This window comes from Hemiscyllium ocellatum, chromosome 4 (assembly GCF_020745735.1).
Source record: "Hemiscyllium ocellatum isolate sHemOce1 chromosome 4, sHemOce1.pat.X.cur, whole genome shotgun sequence".
Lineage (NCBI taxonomy): Eukaryota > Metazoa > Chordata > Chondrichthyes > Orectolobiformes > Hemiscylliidae > Hemiscyllium > Hemiscyllium ocellatum.
Window position 1 is genome coordinate 41,233,795 of NC_083404.1, and position 25,992 is coordinate 41,259,786.

General features: G+C 40.7%; 1 protein-coding gene across 1 annotated transcript; it reads right to left on the reverse strand.

Annotated features, from left to right (window-relative positions):
• Positions 1-13,954: 13,954 nt before the first annotated feature.
• On the reverse strand, positions 13,955-25,041 carry LOC132815188 (interleukin-17C-like). The gene is made up of 3 exons (XM_060824004.1): positions 24,951-25,041; positions 20,503-20,747; positions 13,955-14,201 (listed from the first exon to the last, which is right to left on the reverse strand). Exons 1-3 carry the CDS (start codon positions 24,993-24,995, stop codon positions 13,955-13,957), a joined length of 537 nt encoding a protein of 178 aa, XP_060679987.1. The 5' UTR covers positions 24,996-25,041.
• Positions 25,042-25,992: the final 951 nt, after the last annotated feature.

Sequence of the window (25,992 nt, forward strand, 5' to 3'; positions counted from 1 at the left end):
CTAAGTGAATTATCTATTTTTTTTAGAAGATTTGTAGCTCAGGTTGAGGGTCCGGATGTAAGTTTGCTCACTGTGCTGAAAGGTTTGTTTTCAGATTATTTTTTTTGTCACCATACTAGGTAACTTCATCAGTGAGTCTCGGGTGAGACTTCACTGGATGCTCACTGATGATGGTACATAGTGTGGTGACAAAACGTATAAAAACAAACCTTCCGGCTCAGCGAGTAAACTTCCATCCAAAACTAAGCGAATTTTGATCCTCAAATTGTTTCTATTCGTTGAATGATAACGTGCATCATCTGTCATGTACGGAGTTCAGCAGATCAGCAAGGTTCCTGGTTGGTGATAATTCTGTTGATTTCAGCTGCAACACCAACAACTGGCTTTAAAAAGCAAATCAATCAGTCGATTTTTCAGAGGAAGCAGCTGCAAAGGTCAGGAAGTATTAAAGAGAGTGAGTGGCACTGGTGAAGCTGTACTCCAGATTGAGTTAACATCTTCAAAGGCTCTCTTGGAATGATGGCCAGCATGAGTCAGCAGTTTCAGGACTGCCAACTAGAGGTATATTTCTGGCATGAGTTGGCAGCTTTACATGGAGGAGGGAGAAAATTGAAAGTGATGAATTAGCAAGTGAATGCATGCAATACTTTTTTTTTGATGGCTTTTGGTGTTCAAGTAAGAACACACATTCTCTCATTTGCTGTCCAGGGAGGGGACAGTATTGAGAGTGAAGATGGATGTCTTGCTTCTAAACCTACATGATATTCTGATGAAAGGTCATCAATTTGAAATGATTAGTTTTAAAAAACCGAACTGCAGATAGTAGAAATCAGAAACTGCTGGAAAAATTCTGTAGGAGGGCCGCAGCAATGAAGAGAAAGCAGAATTAACATTTCGGGTCCAGTGACCCTTCCTCAGAACGGAAGAGATTGTTCTGAAGAAGGGTCACTGGACCTGAAATACTAACTCTGTTTCTCTCCTGAGGTAATGCTGAATTTTCTGAGCTGTTTCACTTTTATGGCAGAATGTTGCTATTCTCTGATTATTAACACTGTTGCTTAATCTTTACACTTACCAATGAATTTCTTGGAAAAGGGTCAAAGTCTCCACCTGGCACAAGCCCATGTGTCTCTGGCCATAGGAATTTCAGTCCACTGCACTCTGTATTGCATCAGCCAGCATAAGGCTTACTGCTCTGAAGACCATTTGTTAACAATATTTGAATATAGTGTCAAAGATTAAAAATAACTGTCAATTCATACACAATGTGTAGATGTCACCTGTGGCTCAGTACATGGCACTCTCTCCTCAGAGGGAAAGTCATGGTGTACACCCACTGCAGAAACTCAAATGGCAGTAGGTTACAGGGGACAGCACTGACTGAGCTGATATATTTCAGGTGAGACATAAAACTAACACCATATCTATTTTCTCGGCTGGACATAAAAGATCCTACAGTACAATTTACAAAAGAACAGAAGAGTTCTCCCTGGCATCCAGTCTTTATCACTCAATCAGCACTTAAAAACAGATTATCTGGCAATGAACACATTGTTGTTTCTGGGGGGAGGGGGTTACTGTATGTTAATTGGCTGCCCAATTTTTTAATATTACAACAGTGACTACATTTCAAAAGTGCCTCGTTGGTTTATAGTGTGCTTTAAAATGTTCTAAGGTTGTAGAAGTGCAAGTTCGTTCTTCACTGTGGCGTTGTGGAATTCTCTGCCCAAAAAAAAGGTAGGTGAACCAAATCATTGAATGATTTCAAGAAGGAGTTAGGTATAGCTCCTACAGCTAAAGGGATCAAAGGGTATGAGGAGTAGGGTGGAACAGGGAAGTGAGCCATGATCATTTGGAGTGGCTGAGCAGGCTCAAAGGGCCACATAGCCTAGTCCTGCTTCTATTTTCAATGTTTCTATTTGTGTTTTAATTCATAAAATTCATTTTTTAAAGATAATTAACATGGTTGGAGAAGCAGGGTTGCAGAACAAGACATTTTCTAGGTCACATTCCCAGCAATTTTTGAATGGCTCAGTTATTTTAAGACACTGACCGGATTTCTTTTCTCCCACAGATGCTGCTGAGGATTTTTCATGAAATGCTCCCTAGTAACGGATGCGAAGGTGTTGAAGGAAATAATCACCAGGAACTGACAACTCCAGTTTGACAGTCAGCATTAACAACCACGTGTTTTAAATTTATTATATAAATTATTAAATTTCTTTAACATTATTATGAAAATTTATTTTTAAAAATCTTAATTCCAGTAGCTCCTTGAAAGTTCATGTTCAATTCAGGTAAATCTCAACTCTCATGTGCAGGAACATTCATCATGCATAATATTTAACCAGTTGTTTCACACAATATTTATTATAGAAAATTTCTTAGCTCCTGTAAACAAATTAGGTAGAACAATTTATCTGGAATATGGATCTGGCATCAATATTTTGCTCTTTCATTAAAAACCTGTTTTTTTTTTACATTAAAAGCTTGTGCTATCTGCAGGACACAGTTAATACATTGTTTCAAAAATTAAATGAGAAACTGCTCTATAACTAGCCCCTTTCTCTAACACTTTGTTAATGTATGATTGGTGTAAAACTGGCCTTAAAAAAATTCTCACTTATTGTATTTCTCTCCCAATTGAAGTCTGTGAAAACAGACTTCGGGAGGGATGCCCATTTTTCACGTTACAATTATTCCCAGCATTTGTTTTTCTTGGAGTTAAGTTTGAAATATCTGTACAAGCAATATATTTTTAACGTTCTTCGAGGAACACTCTTACTATATTCTGAATACTTATCCTCAGAAAATACCTTATTTCAGGACCTTTGAAGTTGGCCACTGTATGACTTAGATGCACAATTGCAGAAAAGCTCAATAGCAGTAATTAAATATCTGAAGGGCACTTGATCCAACCAGACATCTCCCCCCCCATGGGCATTCCTGTCAGTTTTCTGACCAGACTGGGTTCTCCCTCAAGAACGAGGTAAAAGCAAAATTTAAAATGAAAACAGAGTGTGCTGATAAACTCAGCAGGTCTGACGGTATTTGTGGAGAGAGAAATAGACTTAACATTTTGACTCAAATAATTCTTCTTTCGAACTGAAGTTCCGCAGGAGAATCATATTGGACTTGAAATGTTAATTGTTTCTTTCTGTACAGATGCCACCAGACCTGTTGAGTTTATCCGCACATTTCATTTTCATCTACATCAGTTCAACAAAATTCTGACCATAGAATCCTCAACATAATAAAATGATCCGAAGTGCTTCACAGGAATGATTATCCAACAGAAAAAAACCTGAATACAGTGCATTGCACTTCTATAAACTCTGCTCACAATCATAACAGCTTTTTGATTTCTAAAGGATGCAAAAAATGGCTAATGTGGCAACAATCAGCTGTTTTTTTTTCTTTGTCAGGAAATGTCTAGAAGCAGCAGTCTTGCTTAGGAAACTACTGTTCAGATTAAATTTCTTTACCCAGACCATAGTGGGAAAATGGAACTTGCTTCTACTCATTTTATTAAAGTAAATAACAGATTTTTAAGATGTGGCAAATTAAGTGCATGAAGCAGAAAAGAATCAACAGTTATTTGAAACAGTGAAATGAGACTCATGTGATGCATGAATACTAGCATGTATCAGTTGGGTTGAATTAACTGTTTCTGTGCTCAAGTTCTACGAAACTGATACTTCATAGAAAACCCAAAATATTTTTTTCCATCAATTCACTCACAGAATGTTGGTATTGTTGGCAAGATTGCCAGTTTAGAGGGCAGTTAATATTTAACCACATTACTGTTGGTCTTGAGCCACATATAATTGAAACTATGTACATGAGTGTTGAACCTTAATGAATAAGATGGGTTTTACAATAGTTTTTCTGGTCACCTGGAATAAGATTAGCTTCTATTGATTTAGATTTAGATTCCATTTTTAGTAGTGTAGGAGTCTTCTGTGGCTATTCCCGTTTCAAACAAGTATGTTGCCTTAGAAAATGTAGGGGTGTTGGACTCTCAGGGGAATCTAGTATGAACAGCTAAGTTTCTGGTAGCGAAACAGGTTCTAATGTAATGAGGGGTATGTCGGATTCCAAGCGATCAATTGTCATAGGGAGTCTCTGGTTCGAGGCACAGACAGACATTTCTGCAGCCAGCGAAAGATCAGAATGGTCTGTTGCCTCCCAGGTGTCAGGATCAAGGATGTGTCAGAGAGAGTGCAAAATGTTCACATAGGGGAGAGGGAACATTATTACCAATGATATAGGAAGGGAGCAGAATGTGATTCTGAAGGGACAATGTAGAAAGTTGGGCAGGAATTTAAAAAGGAGGTCATTGAGGGTAGTATTATCTAGATTACACCAGATATGAGCTAGTGAGGACAGGAATAGGAAGATAGAGCAGATGAATGCATGGCTGAGGAGCTGGTGCATGGGAGAAGGGTTCACATTTTTGGATCATTGGAATCTCTTCTGGGGTAGTAGTGACCTATACAAGAAGGATGGATTGCACCTGAATTGGAAGGGGACTAATATATTGGCAGGGAGATTTGCTAGAGCTGCTGGGGTGGATTTAAACTAGTAAGGTGGCAGGGAATGGATCCTGGGGAATAGTGAGGAAAGAGATCAACCTGAGACTGGTACAGTTGGGAAAGGGGCTGAGTCAAACAGTCAGGACAGAAAGGAACAAAGCAGAGGACTAGTTTGGGCTTCTAAACTAAAACTGCATTTAGTTCAATGCAAGAAGCCTAACAGGGATGGCAGAGAGTCTCAGAGTACAGTTAGGAACATGGAACTGGGTTATCAAAGCAATTACAGAAATGTGGCTCAGGGATGGGCAAGGCTAGCAGCTTAATGTTGCAGGAGACAAATGTTATGGAAGGATAGAAAGGTGGGGGCGTTTTTGATATGAGATAGCATTACTGCTGTATTTAGGGAGTACATTCCTGGGAATACGTCCAGGGAAGTTATATGGGTGGAATTGAGAAATAAAAAAGGGATTGCCTTATTGGGATTGTATTCTAGATCCCCTAATAGACTGTGGGAAATTGAGAAACACATTTGTAAGGAGATTTCATTTATCTGTAAGACTGGTTATGGTAAGGGATTTTAACTTTCCAAACCTAGACTGGGACTGCCATAGTGTTAAGGGTTTAGATGGACTGGAATTTAAGTGTGTACAAGAAAGTTTTTTGATTCAGTATGTGGACGTCCCTACTAGAGAAGGTGCAAAACTTGATATACTCTTGGGAAATAAGGCAGAGCAGGTGACTGAAGTGTCAATAGGGGAACACTTTGGGGCTAGCGACCATAATTCTATTAGTTTTAAAATAGTGATAGAAAAAGACAGACAAAATCTAAAAGGTGAAGTTCTAAATTGGAGGAAGGCTAATTTTGATGGTATTAGGCAAGAACTTTCAAAAGCTGATTGGCGACAGATGTTCGCAGGTAAAGGGACGGCTGAGAAATTGAAAGCCTTCAAAAATGAGATAACGGGAGTCCAGAGACAGTATATTCATGTTAGGGTGAAAGGAGAGGCTGGTAGAATTAGGGAATGCTGGATGACTAGAGAAATTGAGATTTTGGTTAAGAAAAAGAAAGAGGCGTATGTCAGGTATAGACAGGAGAGATTGAGTGAATCCTTAGAAGAGTAAAATTTACGGGATTTAAGGATAGTGTGTTGCCTTCCTGGTGCCAGGGTGAAAGACATCGCGGACAGAGTGCGGGAAATCCTCAAGGATGAGGGTGAAGTGTCAGAGGTGGTGGTACATGTCGGCACAAATGATGTCGGGAAGAAGAGGAGGAACATACTACAGCGGGACTTCGGAGAACTAGGTAGAAGGCTGAAAAGCAGGATGTCCAAGGTGGTTATCTCCGGTTTGCTTCCAGTTCCTCGGGCTGGTGTGGCCAGAAACAGAGAGATAATGGACTTGAATATGTGGTTGGGGAACTGGTGCAGGAAGCAAGGATTTAAGATTAGATTAGACTTACAGTGTGGAAACAGGCCCTTCGGCCCAACAAGTCCACACCGACCCGCCGAAGCGCAACCCACCCATACCCCTACATTTACCCCTTACCTAACACTACGGGCAATTTAGCTTGGCCAATTCACCTGACCCGCACATCTTTGGACTGTGGGAGGAAACCGGAGCACCCGGAGGAAACCCACGCAGACACAGGGAGAACGTGCAAACTCCACACAGTCAGTCGCCTGAGTCGGGAATTGAACCCGGGTCTACAGGCGCTGTGAGGCAGCAGTGCTAACCACTGTGCCACCGTGCCGCCCACAAGTACTTGGATCACTGCGGTATATTTTGTGGTAAGCATAAATTCTACAAGAGAGACGGTTTGCACCTTAATAGGTTAGGGACCAGCATTCTGGCAGGCAGGTTTGCTACTGCAACACTGCTACATTTAAACTAAGTAGCGGGGGGGGGGAGGGGACAAACTGGATGTTTAAAAAGGAAATTGAAGGGAAGGTTAGAACAAGAGAAGTCAAGAAAGACAACTGTATCAATGAGGCAGAAAACTCGGAAAGGGATCATGCTGTAAGGTTGAGTAAAATAGAGGTTGATGGGAAAGGTGAGAGCAGTAACAAATTAAAAATACTGTATATGAATGCACGAAGCATTAGACATAAGATGGATGAGCTTGAGGCTCTTTTGGAAATTGGCAGATACGATATTGTGGGGATAACTGAGACGTGGCTTCAAGTGGACAGGGCCTGGGAAATGAATATTCAAGGCTACACGTGCTATCGTAAGGACAGACTGACGGGCAGAGGGGGGTGGGGTGGCCTTGTTGGTAAGGGAGGATATTCAGTCCCTTGCGTAAGGGGACCTAGAGTCAGGGGATGTAAAGTCAGTGTGGATAGAGCTGCGAAATACTAAGGGTAAAAAGACCCTCTTGGGAGTCATCTACAGGCCCCCAAACAGTAGTCTGGATGTCGGATGTAAGATGAATCAGGAGCTGAAATTGGCCTGTCGCAAAGATGTTACTACAGTTGTTATGGGGGATTTTAACATGCAGGTAGACTGGGAGAATCAGGATGGTATTGGACCTCAAGAAAGAGACTTTGTGGAGTGCCTCAGAGATGGATTCTTAGAGCAGCTGGTGCTGGAGCCGACCAGGGAGAAGGCAATTCTGGATCTGGTATTGTGTAACAAACCAGAATTGGTCAGAGACCTCGAAGTGAAGGAGCCATTGGGAAGTAGTGACCATAATACATTAAGCTTCAATCTGCAATTTGATAGGGAGAAGGTACAGTCGAAAGTGACAGTACTTCTGTTGATTAAAGGGAACTATGGAGCTATGAGGGAGGAGCTGGCCAAAGTTCAATGGTGCAATACCTTAGCAGGGATGACCGTGGAGGAACAATGGCGGATATTTCTGTGTATAATGCAGAAGTTGCAGGATCAGTTCATTCCTAAAAGGAAAAAAGATCCCAGGAGGAGGCATGGGCGGCCGTGGCTGACTAGGGAAGTTAAGAAACATATAAAGTTAAAAGAGAAAAAGTATAACATAGCAAAGATAAGTGGGAAAACTGAGGACTGGGAAGCTTTTAAAGAGCAACAGAGGATTACTAAGAAGGAAATACGCAGAGGAAAAATGAGGTAGGAAGGTAAAGTGGCCAATAATATAAAGGAGGATAGTAAAGGCTTTTTTAAGTATGTGCAAGGCAAAAAAATGGTTAGGACTAAAATTGGGCGCTTGAAGACAGATACAGGGGAATATATTACGGGGAACAAAGGAATGGCAGAAGAATTAAATGAGTACTTCAGATCTGTGTTTACTGGGGAAGACACAAGCAATCTCCCTGAGGTGACAGTGGCTGAAGGACCTGAACTTAAGGGAATCTATATTTGCCAGGATTTGGTGTTGGAGAGACTGTTAGGTCTGAAGATTGATAAGTCTCCGGGACCTGATGGTCTACATCCCAGGGTACTGAAGGAGGTGGCTCGGGAAATCATGGATGCGTTGGTGATTATTTTCCAGAGTTCAATAGATTCGGGGTCGGTTCCTGAGGATTGGAGGGTGGCTAATGTTTATACTACTTTTTAAGAAAGGTGGGAGAGAGAAAGCAGGAAATTATAGACCAGTTAGTCTGACCTCAGTGGTGGGAAAGATGCTGGAGTCTATTATAGAGGATGAAATTACGACACATCTGGATAGTAGTAACAGGATAGGTCAGAGTCAGCATGGATTTATGAAGGGGAAATCATGATTGACTAATCTTCTTGAATTTTTTGAGGATGTAACTCTGAAGATGGACGAGGGAGATTCAGTAGATGTAGTGTACCTGGACTTTCAGAAAGCTTTTGATAAAGTCCCACACAGGAGGTTAGTGAGTAAAATTAGGGAGCATGATATTGGGGACAAAGTACTAGATTGGATTGAAAATTGGTTGGCTGATAGGAAACAAAGGGTAGTGATAAACGGCTTAAGTTCGGAATGGCAGGCAGTGACCAGTGGGGTACTGCAGCTTTTTACAATATCTGTTAATGATATAGAAGATGGTATCAGCAATAACATTAGCAAATTTGCTGATGATACAAAGCTGGGTGGCAGGGTGAAATGTGATGAGGATGTTAGGAGATTACAGGGTGACCTGGACAAGTTAGGTGAGTAGGCAGATGCATGGCAGATGCAGTTTAATGTGGATAAATGTATGGTTATCCACTTTGGTGGCAAGAACAGGAAGGCAGATTACTACCTCAATGGAATCAATTTAGGTAAAGGGGCAGTACAGAGAGATCTGTGTGTTCTTGTACACCAGTCAATGAAGGCAAGCATGCAGGTGTAGCAGGTAGTGAAGAAGGCTAATAGCATGCTGGCCTTCATAACAAGAGGAATTGAATATAGAAGCAAAGAGGTGCTTCTGCAGCTGTACAGGGCCCTGGTGAGACCACACCTGGAGTACTGTGTGCAGTTCTGGTCTCCAAATTTGAGGAAAGACATTCTGGCTATTGAGGGAGTGCAGCGTAGGTTCACGAGGTCAATTCCTGGAATGGCGGGATTACCTTACACTGAAAGACTAAAGCGACTGGGCTTGTATACCCTTGAGTTTAGAAGACTGAGAGGGGATCTGATTGAGACATATAAGATTATGAAAGGATTGGAAGCAGGAAACATGTTTCCGCTGATGGGTGAGTGCCGAACCAGAGGACACAGCTTCAAAATACGGGGTAGACCATTTAGGACAGAGTTGAGGAGAAACTTCTTCACTCAGAGAGTGGTGGCTGTGTGGAATGCTCTGCCCCAGAGGGCAGTGGAGGCCCAGTCTCTGGATTCATTTAAGAAAGAGTTGGATAGAGCTCTCAAAGATAGTAGAATCAAGGGTTATGGAGATAAGGCAGGAAGAGGATACTAATTAGGAATGATCAGCCATGATCATATTGAATGGCGGTGCAGGCTCGAAGGGCTGAATGGCCTATTCCTGCACCTCTTGTCTATTGTCTAAAAGGACAGTAGGAGTAGAAGACAGAGGGTCGTGGTGGAGGGTTGCCTTTCAGACGAGAGGCCTGTGACCAGTGGAGTGTCGCAAGGATCAGTGCTGGGTCCTCTACTTTTTGTCATTTATATAAATGATTTGGATGTGAGCATAAGAGGTATAGTTAGTAAGTTTGCAGATGACACCAAAATTGGAGGTGTAGTGGACAGTGAAGAAAGTTACTTCAGATTGCAACAAGATCTTGATCAGTGGGCTGAGGTGTGGCAGATGGAGCTTAATTTAGATAAATGTGAGATGCTGCATTTTGAGAAAGCAAATCAGAGCTGGACTTATACACCTAATGATAAGGTCCGAGGGAATGTTGATGATCAAAGAGACCTTGGAGTGCAGCTTCATAGTTCCTTGAAAGTAGAGTCGGAGGTAGATATGATAGTGAAGAAGGCATTTGGTATGTTTTCCTTTATTGGACAAAGCATTGAGTATAGGAGTTGGGAGGTCATGTTGTAGCTGTACAGAACAATGGTTAGGCCACTTTTGGAATACTACATGCAATTCTGATCTTCTCCATATAGAAAGGATGTTGTGAAACTTGAGCGTTCAGAAAATATTTACAAGGATTGGAGGATTTGAACTGTAAGGTTGGGGTTGTTATCCCTATAAAATCGTGGGGGGCATGGGTAGGATAAATAGACTAAGTCATTTCCCTGGGTTGGAGAATCCAGAACTAGAGGGCACAGGTTTAAGGTGAGAGGGAAAAGATATAAAAGGGACCTAAGGGGCAACTTTTTATGCAGAGGGTGATGCATGTATGGAATGAGCCACCAGAGGAAGTGGTGGAGGCTGGTACAATTACAATGTTTAAAATATATCTGGATGGGTATATGAATAGGAAGGGTTTACAGGGATATGGGCCAAGTGCTAGCAAATGGGACTAGATTAGCTTAGGCTATCTGGTCGGCCTGGACAAGTTGAACCGAAGTGTCTGTTTCCGTGCTGTACTTTTTGATGACTCTATAAGTGAACTTTAAATTGCATAGTATTCGTGGTTGGAGATGATTCTCTAACTCATAAGTCCAGACCTCTGATTACTGGATTTGTCAATTAACCACTGTGTTACCATTCCTTAGAATTGTAAATGAGAAAGACTAAGCCCTAATATTTAGTTTGAAGCTGTTATCTTTGGATAAGTCAGTACATTTGAGTTTTGATTTTTTTAATGCCTCCAGGTGACTGATTCCATAATGTTGCTTTTCCCACGGGTTTTTTAAAAAAAATGTTTTGCTTTTATTTCAAATGCAAACAGCACCGAAGTATGAAGTATGAACATTTTTTTTCTGATTTGAATACAAGTGTGTCCAGGCATGTGGGATACTGTCAAGAAAAATTTGACTAGTTGTATTTGAACAAGAAGATCCAAGAAACCTAGGTGGTTGGCAGAGACAGGAAAGGAAATAAAATACTGACCATGAAATACATTACCTGATAAATTGTGTAAAGCAGAATCAAAAATAATGTCCAAAATAGAATTGGATAAATATTTTAACAAATTTACAGGTCTAAGGGGAAAGGGCAAACTTGATAGCTTTTTCAGAGTTAGTATAGGCACAGTGGGGGAATTTCTTTATCTTCCAGAGTACTCAGCCACAGAAACAGCCTCTTTCCTTCTGCTCTCCCTTGTTGTGTCTTTATTTTATTTTTTGCCGACCAGATAGTAAATCAGGATGTCTTTTGGAATTGAGATGTCACCTGGGGAAATGGTTGGAAAAGCTGCTCAAACTTTTGTAGGGTCTGTTTAACTAATTTAAAAGCAAGTAGCTACACATTTTTACATTTTAACAAGTCAGAATTTCCGTATGTTCAAACACATTTTCATTTTACATTATACTTTGTTTTACTCAATGTAGCCTAAGCAGCCTGAATGTACTTGCATTTTCATGATGGATCTTTTGTACCTTGCTTTCTCATACCAGTAAGAGACTAACAGCGTTCACTTTATGTCAATTCATTTTTATGACTTTAGTACCTGTTTTTGCTAACCGAAAGAATTTTTGCTTTTACGAAAAGCACGCACAGCGAGAGTCACGCCGCCAAGTGCTTTCCCCAGGTACGACACTCAGCATCTCAGCATCAATCTGCCATAACTTTGAACTGTGCTTGTGAGCATCTGTGCTTTATCTCGATTTGTTTTGTGCATCCATTAGCAAGATGTGTTCTAAGGTCTCAGAAAAGCCTCAGAGAGCTTATAAGGCTGGTCAACGAAATAAAGACATTGTGCGTGCTTGAACTTGCCTGCATCCACTCATTGTACTGTTTACACACAGAGAGAAGGAATCTTGAAAGCTGCCAACGTTGCTATTGGTTTTGCTAGTAGCAAAGTGGCAAAATATATTGCTTGACTGTTAGTCCTTTTGTTGGTTTTGCTAGTAGCAAAGTGGCAAAATATATTGCTTGACTGTTAGTCCTTTTGTTGAAAAATACTGTAATTACAGAATGGGAATTTATTGGAAAAAATTGCTGAGCAAGACATTTATTTTTATAGAAGAAAAGGAGGCTAAGGGACACGAGGCATCCAAGCACAGGTTTACCCTAATGCCTATTATTTACGCCACTGGTGATGTTGTCCTTAAGCTTCTACTAGAGTTCCATTCAGAAAATCCAAGGGCACTTAAAGGTGTTGATAAGAATACACTTCCGGTTGTGTTTTGTTCACATCCAAGTGTTTGGAATACCCAAGTGATTTTCTTCTGAGTATATGTCCTTTTGTTGAAAAATACTGTAGAAAAAATAACCTCAATAATTGATGTCTTGTGATTGTTGATAACTGTGCTCCTTATCCACCTGGCATTGCTGAGAATGATGGTAACATTTGTATTGTGTTCTTACCATCAAATGTGATGTCATTGCTGCAACCATGTAACCAAGGCCATGTGGCTAATAGCCACAATTAAGGCTTACTATACGCAAAAATGTGATGCATTTTATTGTAAGTGCCATTGACAGACAGGGCAACTCTGAAGCATGTGAGAGATCTGGAAACAGTACAATATGAAATTGGCAATCGCCAACCTTGGAGATGCTCTCAATAGGCTAACAGTCTTGATGAGAAGTGGTGTTTGGAGAAACTGTGTCCCGATGCAATGAACAATTTTAAAAGCTTCGAACCAACAACAATAAATACAGCAGTAATGACTTGGCTAAGGAGGCTGAGTTTATGGAAGTTGACCAAGATGATGTTGAAGAGGTTTTGGCATCCGATAACCAAGAATTGACAGATGAAGAGCTGATGCAATTGAAAGAGGAAACTATATGAATCCAAAAGCAAATGCAATTGCAAACGGCCCGAAAGTGAAGTAATCCAGGAACTGAACGTGAAGCACTTGCGTGATATTTTCGCTATGATTGATATTGCTGCAATGATTGTGGAAAAGTATGACTTTAAGTTTGAAAGGGTACTAGGTTCAGGGCAGGTTTGCGGGATGCTTTGAGTACCTACAAAGAAGTGTATGATAGAAAAATGCATTAGGCTAAGCAGTCAACCATACTGTCATATTTCAAGCCTTCCACATCAGCCACAGCAGATGATGAACCTTTAACACTAAGGCAGGCAGAATATGTAGACAGCTGAAAATGTGTTGCTGGTTAAAGCACAGCAGGTTAGGCAGCATCCAAGGAACAGGAAATTCGACGTTTCGGGCCAGAGCCCTTCATCAGGAATATTAACAGGAAATTCGATGTTTTGGGCCAGAGCCCTTCATCAGGAAGAATATGTAGACATTCATGACATGCCTGTTCTGATGGGATGTTAATAGATGACCCTCTTCCTCTCTCTCTTACATGCCAGTGGGTCTACCTACAGCACATGAACTGCCACAGTTGAGGGAGGCAGCTCACTACCACCTCAATGGAAACTAGGGATGGGCAATAAATGCCAGTCCAGAAATGAAGGTCCACATCTTACAAATACTTTTTAAAAGTGGTTTTATACCTGATTATCAGAAAAAGATATTAGAAAAAACAACAAAAAGCTTGGTTAACGCTATAGGATTTAAGGAAAGTCATAAAGGAGAACGAGAGGTGGAGAGATTTGATGAGGGAACTCAGGAGGTTAAGAACCAATGAGCTGAAGACATGGCTGGTAACAGTGGTGTATTTAAATTTGGGATCACAGAATCAGAGGAGCAGAGATATCTTGAGAGAATGGAGGCGTTTTGAAACTTAGTGGCAATCGCAGAAATAGGATGGTGGGGAAGGGGGAAAATCACTTGAAATACTTTCCTTTCATACTAAAGCAAAATTGTTGTAAGTACAATGCATCAGCAAAAAGTGCAGATCTTTCTCAAATGTTTCTTTAGAGGTGCATTGTATGTCTCTCCCTCAAGGACAACCCAATTCAGTACAGTAGAATGTTGCAACACAGTAGAAATACAGTTCAAAGTATCTTAGTTCAGTTCTATTATTCTGCAAAATTTAGATATAATTACAGCAAGGCACATGCATCTACTATGAATAAGTTAAACCCATCTTTGGGGCAATGCACGTACAAGCAACAGCAATGTCAATCCATTTAGTTTCATACTGAAACTTATGTCCTCCACAAGATGTGTGATAATAGACCTGCACGGTAGTTGTCACAGGTACTGAGATGTAATCCAATGTATGCTTCATCTTACTAAAGCTGATGCAGCCACGACACAGACAAACAGCTTCTGGAATCGTTGCAGGGATACGTTTAGGGTCCTCATTAATCCTAGACCAGCGGAAAGTAGAATTTGTTAAAGTTGTAAATATTTTAATTTAACTTCATGAGCTATGCACATGATGTATTCCATAGTATAGACATACCTGTGTAAATCACACTGCTTCCATCTGGTGCAAAGTATCGAAAACTAAAAGAGCTTTGATCAGGCCCCATTTAGAATAATAGCATTTATTAATGGACACTGCGCTTCAGGAAACACCTATCAGCCCTGAAATAGGTGTAATGTGGATTCACCAGAATGAAAGTAGAGCTGAAAGGTTTTAAATTATATGAACAAGTTTTAATAACAATTTGTATTGCTTTAGGTTTAGGAGAAGTGGTGAATGAGGTGTTAAAATTATAAATTGATCCAATATTACAAACTAAATCCTTTTGTGGAGAGTCCTGATCAAGGAATCAGAACCTTAAATCACAGTCACACTATTCAAGGGTTTTATCAGGAAGCACATCTTCATGCAAAGGGAGAGGAAAAACTTAAACTATCTTTCCTCCCAAAAACTGCTGAGGCTAGAAGTTAATTGAAAATTTCAAAACTTAAATTGAAGATTTTTGTTGAGCAAGGATATTAAAGCACGATAGGCAGAGTTAAGATACAGATCTGTCATGATCTAATTGGCAGAAAAAGCACGAGAGATTCAATGGTCTCCTCTTTTTCTTTATGGATTAAAGCACATTGACTGTCAATTTGAATGCACTGAAAGTCAATCAGCTGCATTGGACTACACTGACATCTTTGTCTGAATTTCTGATATGTATTTTCGTTTATGTGACTACTAATATATGTTATGTTAATATAGTAAAAAGAGTTTTATGGATGTACCAACTGAAAAAGAATGATGCAAAGAGAAAGCTTGTTCAAATATCGAAAGAATCATTAGTAAGTTTGCAGATGACACCAAAATATGTGGCATAGTAGACAGTGAAGAAGGTTTTCTAAGATTACAAAGGGATCTTCATCAAATGGGTCAATGAGCTGATGGAGTTCAACCTGGATAAATGCGAGGTATTGCATTTTGGTACAACAGTCAAGGGTAGGGCTCATACAATTAATGGTAGGGCCTTGAGTAATGTTGTGGAACAGAGGGACCTAGGGTTTCAGGTACGTAAATCTTTGAAGTTTGCATCACGTGGACAGGGTGGTTAAAAAAGCATTCGTCTTACTTGCCTTTGAGTATAAAAGTTGGGAAATTATGTTGAGGTCGTATAGGGCTTTGGTAATGCCTCTTCTGGAATACAGTGTCCAATCTTGATTGCCCAGTAATAGGAAGGATACTATTAAGCTGGAGAGGGTTCAGAGAGATTAAGCAGAATGTTGACTGGTATGAAAGGTTTGAATTATAAAGAAAGGCTGGGACTTTTTTTCATGTAGGAGTGTAGGAGTTTGAGTGGTGACCTTCTAAAAGTTTGTACAATAATGAGGAGTATAGATGCAGTTGCCTTTTCCCTAGGATGAGAGATTTAAAGACTTGTGGGCACATTTTAAGGTGATAGGAGAGAGACAAAAAAAAAGGCATGAGAGGCAAATACTTTACACAGAGGATGGTTTGCGCGTGGAATGTGGATGTGAGTACAATCACAACATTTAAAAGACATTTGGATAGATGTATGAATAGGAATGGTTTGGAGGGATATGGGCCAGGAGCATGTAGGTGGAACTAGTTTAGTTGGTACTATGTTTGGCATGGACTGGTTGGACCAAAGAGTCTGTTTCCATGCTGTATGCCTATGACTCTAAATATTTGAGCATGAGCTTTGGAACTTCTTTCCTAACTCGCAGTTTCTGTTTCCTTTTCATCTTTTATGATGCTCACCTCTCCTAATGTCTTCTCAAGTGGCTCGGTTTCAGATTTTGTTTGATAATTATTCCTGCAAATAAGTTAGGGCTGCTTTACTGTGTTAATACCAATTTATAAATGCAAACTATTGTTTAATGAAAAGAGTAGTGTGCAAAGAAAAGCATGCTTAGGGAGAGAAATCCAAAATATGGAGCTTTCAGCACATTGGCACTGTTGCCAATGGTGGGACAAAATGAACAGGGCAGAAGGTGGTTGGCACTTGTACAAGGTTAGGGCTAGGAACTTTAAGGAGTAGGGAGAGCAGAGGCCATGAGGAAATTAAGTATGAAGTGGAAAGTTTCAAATGGAAATGTTTTGAATTAGGAGCTAACATAGTTAGCAAGGACAGAATGGATAGACGAACAGGATTTGGCATCTAATAGAGTGCAGGCTGTAAAACGGTAAAGTTAAAGTTTATTGAAAGTGGAGGATAGAAAGACATTTGCAAATGAGGGTGCCAATGGCAGGGTTAGATGTGTTGAAAGCAAATAGCAGAAGTAGAAGGGGTAATGGGTGATACTACAAACACAAACAGGGATGGTTTGTGTTTGTATAGATAGTTGGATGTGGGATTCAATGGAGTCTCACAGTGAGGTCTGTCATAAATGACTTTGATCTTTCCAATGTTTCACTAGAGGAAATTTCAGGATTAGATGCCTTACAGCACTGTGACTGGTGGTAGCAAGAAGTGGTGAATAGATCTGATTTTTAAAAAATTCATTGATGGTTTTTGAGCTTCTCTGGCTGGGTGAACATTTATTGTCTAGTTACCCTGCGAAAGATAGTAGTGATCTGCCTTCTTTAATCACTCCATTCCTTGAGGTTTTAGGACAATGTTGTGAAGAAGGAAGTTGCAGGATTTAGACTCACTAACAATGAAGGAATGGTGACACAGTTCCAAGCCAGGATTGGGTGCAGCATGAAAGGGAACTTGCATGGTGATGGTGATCTCCACTTCTGTTGACCTTGTTCTTTTAAGTGATAAAGGTCATGGATTGAAAGGTGCTGTCAGAGAACCCTTGGTGATTTCCTACAGTGCATTTTGTGGATGGTGCACTCTGTCACTGTACAGTGTTGAATAGAGTGATATTGAAGGCAAGAGATGGGGTGCCAGTCTGGCAGGCTGCTTTGTCCTGAATAGAGTCATACCTCCTAAGTACTTCAGGAACTGCACTCATCCAAGCCAGTAGAGAGTATTCAGTCACGGTCCGGACATTTCCTTGTAGATGGAGGACAGGCATTTGGGAGATGGAAATGAGCATAATTCTTGGGCTCTGACCAAGTCTTACCACTACAGTATGGTTAGTCAAGTTCAGTTTCTGGTCAATGGGTGACTTCATATGATGTTGACAGTGATAATAATGCCACAAAGTGTAATGTTAGATTCATTTTCATTGGAGATGGCCATTGCCAGGCACTTTGTGGAGTTCATGTTACTGGTAAATTATCTACTTAAGCCTGGATATTGAGGCTTGCTGTATACGAACATGGACTGCTTCAATCTCTAACTCTCACCTCAACTTTGTGATCTTTTGCTTTAAATTCTGTGTCTTATGATCCTGCACCACTCGTTACCTGATGAAGAAGCAGCACTATGAAAGCTAGTACTTCCAAATAAACCCGTTGGACTATAACCTCGTGCTGTATGATTTTTAACTCAACGCTACAGTTCAGCTTTTATGTCCATGTTTGGACCATGGTTGTAATGAGGTCAGGAACCAAGTATACAAATTAAAGAACAAAGAAAATTTACAGCCTGAGCCAATCCAAATGTACTGTCTAAACCTGTCGGTCAATTCTAAGCATCTGTATCCCTCTGCTCCCCACCTACTCATGCATCTTAAATGAACTTACCACCTCTGCAGGCAATGCGTTCCAAACGCTCCAACACCCTCTGTGTGAAGTACTTATCGTGTGTACCCCCTTAAACTTTCCACCTCTCACCTTGAAAGCATGGCCTCTCATTATTGAATCCTTCACCCTGGGAAAAAGCTTGTCTCTATCCACCCTGTCTATACCCTTCATGATTTTGTAGACCTCAGTCAGGTCCCCCCTCAATCTCCTTTTTTCTAGTGAAAATAAACCTAACCTACTCAACCTCTCTTCATGGCTTGTACCTACCATACCAGGCAACCTCGTAAACCTTCTCTGCACCTTCTCCAAAGCGTCCACATCCTTTTAGTAATGTGGCAACCAGAACTGTACACAATATTCTAAATGCGGCCGAACTAACGCTTGTACAATTTTAAAATGACCTGCCAGCTGTTATACTCAATATTGACCACTCTATCCACACGTGCAGCACCTTCAGGATACAATGGACCTGCACTCCCAGATCTCTCTGTCCCATCAACTTTTCCCAAGGCTCTTCCATTCATTGTATAATTCACTCTAGAATTAGATTTGCCGAAATGCATCACCTCACATTTGTCTGGATTGAAAGCTATCTGCCACTTTTCTGCCCAACTCTCCAGTCTATCTATATTCTTTGTATTTTCTGACAGTCCCTTATGCTTTCTGCTACTCCACCAATCTTTATGTCTTCTGTGTCATCTCCAAACTTGCTGATCATACCAACAGTGCCCTCTTCTAAATCATTTATGTATATTACAAACAACAGTGGCCCCAGTACTGACCCCTGTGGAACACCATTGGTCACCTTTCTCTATTTCGAGAAACTCCCTTCAACTATTACTCTCTGTCTCCTGTTGCTCAACCAGTTCTTTATCCACCTAGCTAGAACACCCTGCGCACCATGTGACTTCACTTTCTCCATTAGTCTACCATGGGGAACCTTATCAAACACCTTACTAAAGTCCATGTATATGACATCAATAGCCCTTTCTTCATCTAACAACTTGGTCACATCCTCAAAGAACTCTATTAAGTTGGTAAGGCACAATCTACCCTGCACAAAACCATGTTGCCTATCACTGATAAGCTCATTCTTTTCTAAATATAAATAGATCCTATCTCTCAGTATCCTCTCCAGCAACTTTCCCATCACCAACGTCAGGCTCACTGGTCTGTGGTTACCCGGCATATACCTACTACCCTTCTTGGACAGGGGGACAACATGAGCAACCTTCCAGTCCTCCGGCACCTCACCTGTATTTAAGGATGCCACAAAGATATCTGTCAGGGCCCCAGCTATTTCCTCTCTCATCACCCTCAGCAATCTTGGATAGATCCCATCTGATCCCGGGGATTTGTCCATCTTAATAACCTCTAGCTTACCCAACACATCTTCCCTACTTATGCCAACGTGATCCAGACAAATCAAACTTCTATCTGTAATCTCAAGATTCATCATGTTCCTCTCCTCAGTGAACCCTGATGCAAAATAATCATTCAGAATCTCACTCATTCTCTCAGGTTCGGCACACAGCCTTCCTTCATTATCTTTTAGTGGACAGATCCTTTCTCTAATTTCCCGCTTGCTTCTTATATAAGAATAAAATGCTTTGGGATTCTCCTTAATTCTGTGCTAAAGCTATTCCATGACCCCTTTTAGCCCACTTGATTCCTTGTTTAAGACTTGTCCTACTCTTCCGATATTCCTTCAGAGCCCGTTCTGTTCTTAGCTGCCCAGACCTTATGTACACTTCCCTTTTCCTCTTGGCTAGTCGTACAATTTCTCCTGTCATCCACAGTTCACGAACCTTGCCCTTCAACAGGACATACCTATCCTGCACTACCATTACCCTATCTTTGAAAGCCTCTCACATCTCAAATGTGGACTTCCCTTCAAATAGCTGTGTCCAATCCACATTTCCCAACTCCTGCCTAATTTAGGTATAATTGGCCTTTGCCCAGTTTAGAACTCTACCCTTAGGACTGCTCTCTTCTTTATTTACGAGTATTCTAAAACTTACAGAATTGTGGTCACTGTTCCCAAAGAAATCTCCCACTGCAACTTCTACCACTTGTCCTGGCTCGTTCCCCAGTACCAGGTCCTATATGGCCCCTTCCCTCGTCGGAGTATTGACATACTGCTCTAGAAAACTCTCCTGAATGCTTCGTACAAATTCTACTCCATCCAGACCTCTGACGCTAAGTGTATCCCAGTCAATATTGAGAAAATTAAAATCTCCCATCACCACTTCCCTATTGCCTCTACATCTATTCATAATCTGTTTACCTATTCTTCTACCTCACACTCACTGTTGGGGGATCTGTAATACAGCCCCAACAATGTAACTGCACCCTTCTTATTTCTCAGCTCCACCCATAATGCCTCACTACCCAAGATCACCATATTTTTATAGAATTCAATTCAATGCAACAGATTGTGTGCGGCTTTTAACTTATAATCTTCAATCTAGTCTAACATGTTGCTGCACATATTGCCTGCTTAAGTTAGGATCTTAGAGCTATGGATCTATCAGTAGCTTTTTTTTGGAGTAAAGTAATACTACTAGAAAAAAAAACCTACAATTCAGATTTCATTTTACCTGTAGCTCCAAGGTGAAAATGACCTATCCTCAATGTGTGAACTTGCCAGCAGTTCAGGAGACCATGCTGGGCAGCTGTGATTTTTCTTTTGATCATGTCTTTCCAACACTGTCAAAATACTTGAAGGATGTGTGATGCTGATCCTCTTCTTTAGCAAATGAAGTGGGATTTCATCTCTGCAATTGGTAGGCAATCCCACATGTTCATTTGCATCAATTATTGCAATGAAAGCAATTAACACCATCTAGAAAAGACAATCAACTCAATGCATAATAAAGTTAAAAACAATTTACACAACAATGAATGTATTTTTTTTAAAAAAAAATTATTCATGAAGTTCTTTGGGATGTCTTAGAGATGTATAGCATGGAAACAGACCCTTCGGTCCAACTCATCCATGCGGACCAGCTATCCCAACATAATCTAGTCCAATTTGCCAGCACTTGGTCCATATCCCACTAAACTGTTCCTATTCATATACCCATCCAGATGCCTTTTAAATGTTGCAATTGCACCAGCCTCCATCACTTCTGCTGGCAGTTTATTCCATACATGCACCACCCTCTATGTGAAAGATTTGCCCCTTAGGTACCTTTTAAATCCTTCCCCTCTCACCCTAAACCTATGCCCTCTAGTTCTGGACTCCCCCACTCCAGGGAAAAGATGTTGTCTATTTATCCTATCCATGCCCTTCATGATTTTATAAACCTCTATAAGGTCACACCTCAGTCTCTGACATTCCAGGGAAAATACAGCCTATTCAGCTGCCTGAACTGCTGTGCTCTTCCAGCACCACTAATCCAGCCTCTCCCGACAGCTTAACTCCTCCAACCCTGGCAATATCCTTGTAAATCTTTTCTGGACCCTTTCAAGTTTTACAACATCTTTCCAATAGGAAGGAGACCAGAATTGCACACAATATTCCAAAAGTGGCCTAACCAATGTCCTGTACAGCTGCAACATGACCTCCCAACTCCTATACTCAATGCTGTGACCAATAAAGGAAAGCATACCAAACACCTTCTTCATTATCCTATCTACCTGCGACTCTACTTTGAAGGAACTATGAACCTGCATTCTAAGCTGTCTTTGTTCAGCAAAATTACCTAGGACCTTACCATTAAGTGTATAAGTTGGGGTGGCATGGTGGCTCAGTGGTTAACACATTCCAGCCTGTGTGTGGAGTTTGCACATTCTCCCCGTGTCTGCGTGGGTTTCCTCCAGGTGCTCCGGCTTCCTTCCACAGTCCAAAGATGTGTGGGTCAGGTGAATTGGCCATGTTAAATTGCCCATAGTGTTAGATGCATTAGTCAGAGGGAAATGGGTCTGGGTGTGTTAATCTTCAGAGGGTTGGTGTGGACTGGTTGGGCTGAAGGGCCTGTTTCCAGACTGTAGAGAATGTAAAAAAAAGTCCTGCTCTGATTTGCTTTTCCAAAATGCAGCACCTCTCATTTACCCATAAATTAAACTCCATCTGCCACTCCTCAGCATTGGTCCATCTGATCAAGATCCCATTGTACTCTGAGGTAACCTTCTTCGCTGTCAACTACACAGACATGAAAGGCACTATAACAATATGTTTATTTACGTCCTTTCTTACATAAGAACACAAGTAATAGGGAAAATATTAGCCAATCAATTCTTCCAGCCTACTCCATTAAATAAGATCTTCCACCACAAGTCCATCTTCCTGCACTATTTCTAAATTATTTAGTTCCCTCAATATCCAAAATCTGTCAAGAACCATCTTATAAATAATCAATGACATAGCTCTTAATAGAATTCCAAAGATTTACAATACTAAAGTGAACAAATTTCTACTTATCGCCATCCCAAATGGCCAGCCCCTTATCGAGAAGTTGTGGTATTTATTTCTGGGGACCCCAGTTGGAAGCATATTCTCCCAGCATCTGAAACCACAAAGAGCTGGAAAAACTCAGCATGTCTGGCAGCATCAGAATTAATCAAGTCCAGTGACCTTTTATCCTCCCAGTATCTACCTTGTAAATGACTTTACAAAATGGACATGTTTAAGTGAGATGACCTCACATTCTTCTAAACTTTAGGGGACAGTGGCTTAGTCGACTCAAGTTTTCCTCAATTGTTTGATAGGCAGCCCCCTCATCCCAGGAATCAGTGGAGTGAATCTTCATTGTACATTGTATGACAAGTAGGATTTAGGATTTAGACTTGTGAGGTCAGGTTTCACTCAGGCTCTATTTAATTGCAGTAGGAGTTAAAAGTCAAAAGCAGGTTATAGTCCAACAGGTTTATTTGGAAGTGCAAGCTTTCGAAGCATTACTCCTTCGTCAGATAGCTGCACATCATGATTGCAGTCAGACAACTTTATACACACTCCAATTCCTTTGTAATAAAAGCTAAAAATCACACAACACCAGGTTATAGTCTAACAGGTTTATTTGGAAGCACTAGCTTTCAGAGCGCTGCTCCTTCAACAGGTGGTTGTATACTCAGGAGTACTCAGTCATATTCTTGCCCACTTATTTAATCTGATTATATTAATTTGAGACCATTTCAAAATTTATTTTCAGAAACCTTGCATACATTATACTCAGTTGCCTCATCTAACTCGTAGAATCATAGTCATAGAGATGTACAGCATAGAAACAGACCCTTCGGTCTAACTCATCCAGGTCGATCAGATATCCTAACCTAATCAAGTCCCATTTGCCAGCATTTGGCCCATATTCCGCTAACCTGTCCCTATTCATATACCCATCCAGATGCCTTTTAAATGTTGTAATTGTACAGTCTCTGCCACTTCCTCTGGAAGCTCATTCCATACACGCACTACCCTCTGCGTGAAAAAGTTGCCCCTTAGCTCCCTTTTAAAATTTTCCCCTCTCACCCTAAACCTATGCCCTCTAGTTCTGGACTCTCCCACCCCAGGGAAAAGACCTTGTCTATTTATCCTATCCATGCCTTCTGTAACCTCAGCCTCCAATGCTCCAAGGGAAACAGCTCGAGCCTATTCAAGCTCTCCCTGTGGTTTAAATCCTCCAACCCTGGCAATATCCTTGTAAATTTTTTCTGAATCCTTTCAAGTTTCACAACATCTTTCCGATCGGATGGAGACCAGAACTGCACACAATCTTCTAAAAGTGGCCTAACCAATGTCCTGTGCAGCCGCAACATGACCTCCCAACATCTCTCCTCAATGCTTTATGCAATAAGGGAAAGCATACCAAACACCTTCTTCACTATCCTATCTATCAGTGACTCTGCTTTGAAGGACTAAATAGCTGAGGTTCAAGTATCAATCCTTCTGGTTTCCCCACTAACTATCGTCCAGCAACATGAAAATGAAGTTTTTCTTCCTAATTACTATTTCCTGTCTATTATCTAATTTTTGATCCATGCTAATATATTACCACATAAACCTATCAGCCCTAACTTTGCGTGATATCTTGTGTGGCCCTTTATCAAATTATTTTAGGAAGTCCGAGTACACTGCATCACCCATTCATATCTACCCTACTAGTTGCATCCTCAAAAACGCTTAACAGTTTGTTAAACATGATTTCCCTTTCATAAATCCCATGTTGGCTCTTCCCAATGGCACACTGATAAAAATGTTTCTGGACTATTAATCCAGTAAATCCAGGATAATGTTCAGGGAACATGAGTTCAAATCCCACCGTGGCAGACAATGAAATTTGAACTCGGTATGTAAAGGAGCAAAAAATAAGTAGCTGATCTAATGCTGACCATGTAATCATTGCCGATTGTTGCAAACATCCATCTGATTTTACAATGCTCTTTATAGGAGATCAACCTGGCTTATTTGGCTCAATAGCCAGTGTGGATGAAATTGGTGCCAATTGCATAGAGTTCAATCCCCATTCTGACTGGGGTAGATTCAGGACCTAGGAGAAAGTGAGGACTGCAGATGCTGGAGATCAGAGCTGAAAAATGTGTTGCTGGAAAAGCGCAGCAGGTCAGGCAGCATCCAAAGAGCAGGAGAATCGACGTTTCGGTTATGAGTCCTTTTCCAGCAACACATTTTTCAGCTAGATTCAGGACCTTTCTTCTTGCCTTCCCCAGTGTGGAGATCATCATGTTATGAAATTGATCTGCCTTTGGGTAGACAACTAAAAAAGAATAATAATCTCTCCAGTATTATTTTTGGATTAACACAACTGCTTTAAGTTTCTTATTCTCTTTACTCCTGGCTCTCCACTATTTGCAGATTGTTTTTGTTACTTATATTGGCAACATAGATGTAAATTATAATCCTTCTTACTTATCTACAATTTCCATACTCTCCATTATAGTTTTTGTGGTTCACCCTTAATGGAACGAGATTTACTTTGGTTATTTATTTCCTTACAAACATTTCCTATATACCTATGGAAGCTTTAACCCTCTTGCTTCTTTTATCTCTTCAGTTAACTATCAAAAGTTAACACAACTGATATGCACTTACCAATGATCGTAAGCATATTTTCACATTCATTCCAGATGCTGCCATCTCGGGTTTCTCTTAATTTCCTTCTCTTATTTTCTACCAGTTCACTCTTCTATTTATTTTACCAATTCTGAAGGAGGAGTTATAAAACAGATGAAGCATGATTCTTCGTTTAGACAAATCACAGTGTTTCTTAAGGCATTTTTTTTAATCGAAACTTGCAAAAACATGTTGTTGAATATATCAGTTCAATGAAGAGACAAACATTCTTGTCCATGCAAGCATTCAACGACCTGGGACAGCACTACAGTATACTAAATACCTAGCATAAGCAAAATACCTGCGTCTGCAAGGACATACCAGGAAATTAAGGTTTATTAAGGTACCAACTGAAATCTATGGATATCCTAGTGAGAGATTCTAATCCTGAAACACCAGGGATGAACCCTACTTCCACAGTTACAGTCATGAGACATCACAAAGATGGAGTCACTCCAATCCGAGATTACTTTATTAGGAGAATCTTACAGGAAAGGTTAAACTCCACTCCTGTGTGGAGTTTGCACATTCTCCCCATGTCTGCATGGGTTTCCTCCCATGGTCCAAAGATGTGCAGGTTAGGTAAATTGGCCATGCTAAATTGTCCATAGTTTTCAGGGATGTGTAGGCTAAGTGCATTAGTCAGGGGAAATGTAGAGTAGTAGGGGAATGGATCTGGGTGGGATACTCTTTGGAGAGTCAGTGTAGACTTGTTGGGCTGCATGGCCTGTTTCCACACTGTACGGATTCTGTTCTATTCTATGGAAGAAAGAGATGCAGAGATATTTAGGGAGGAAAATCCAAAGTTTAGGGTCAAGGCAGCTCAGGGTATGGCCACCAATGGTGCAGTGATTAAAGTTGGGTGTACATAAATGAACAGTGTTACCAAACTGCAGATACCTCAAAGGGTTGTGAAGCTGGAGCAGTGCACAGACAGAGTGCAGGAATCGAGAGATTTAAAAATCAGTGTTGTTTGATTGAGAGCTATTATAAGTCAGAAAGAGGTGATGGGTGCACAGGA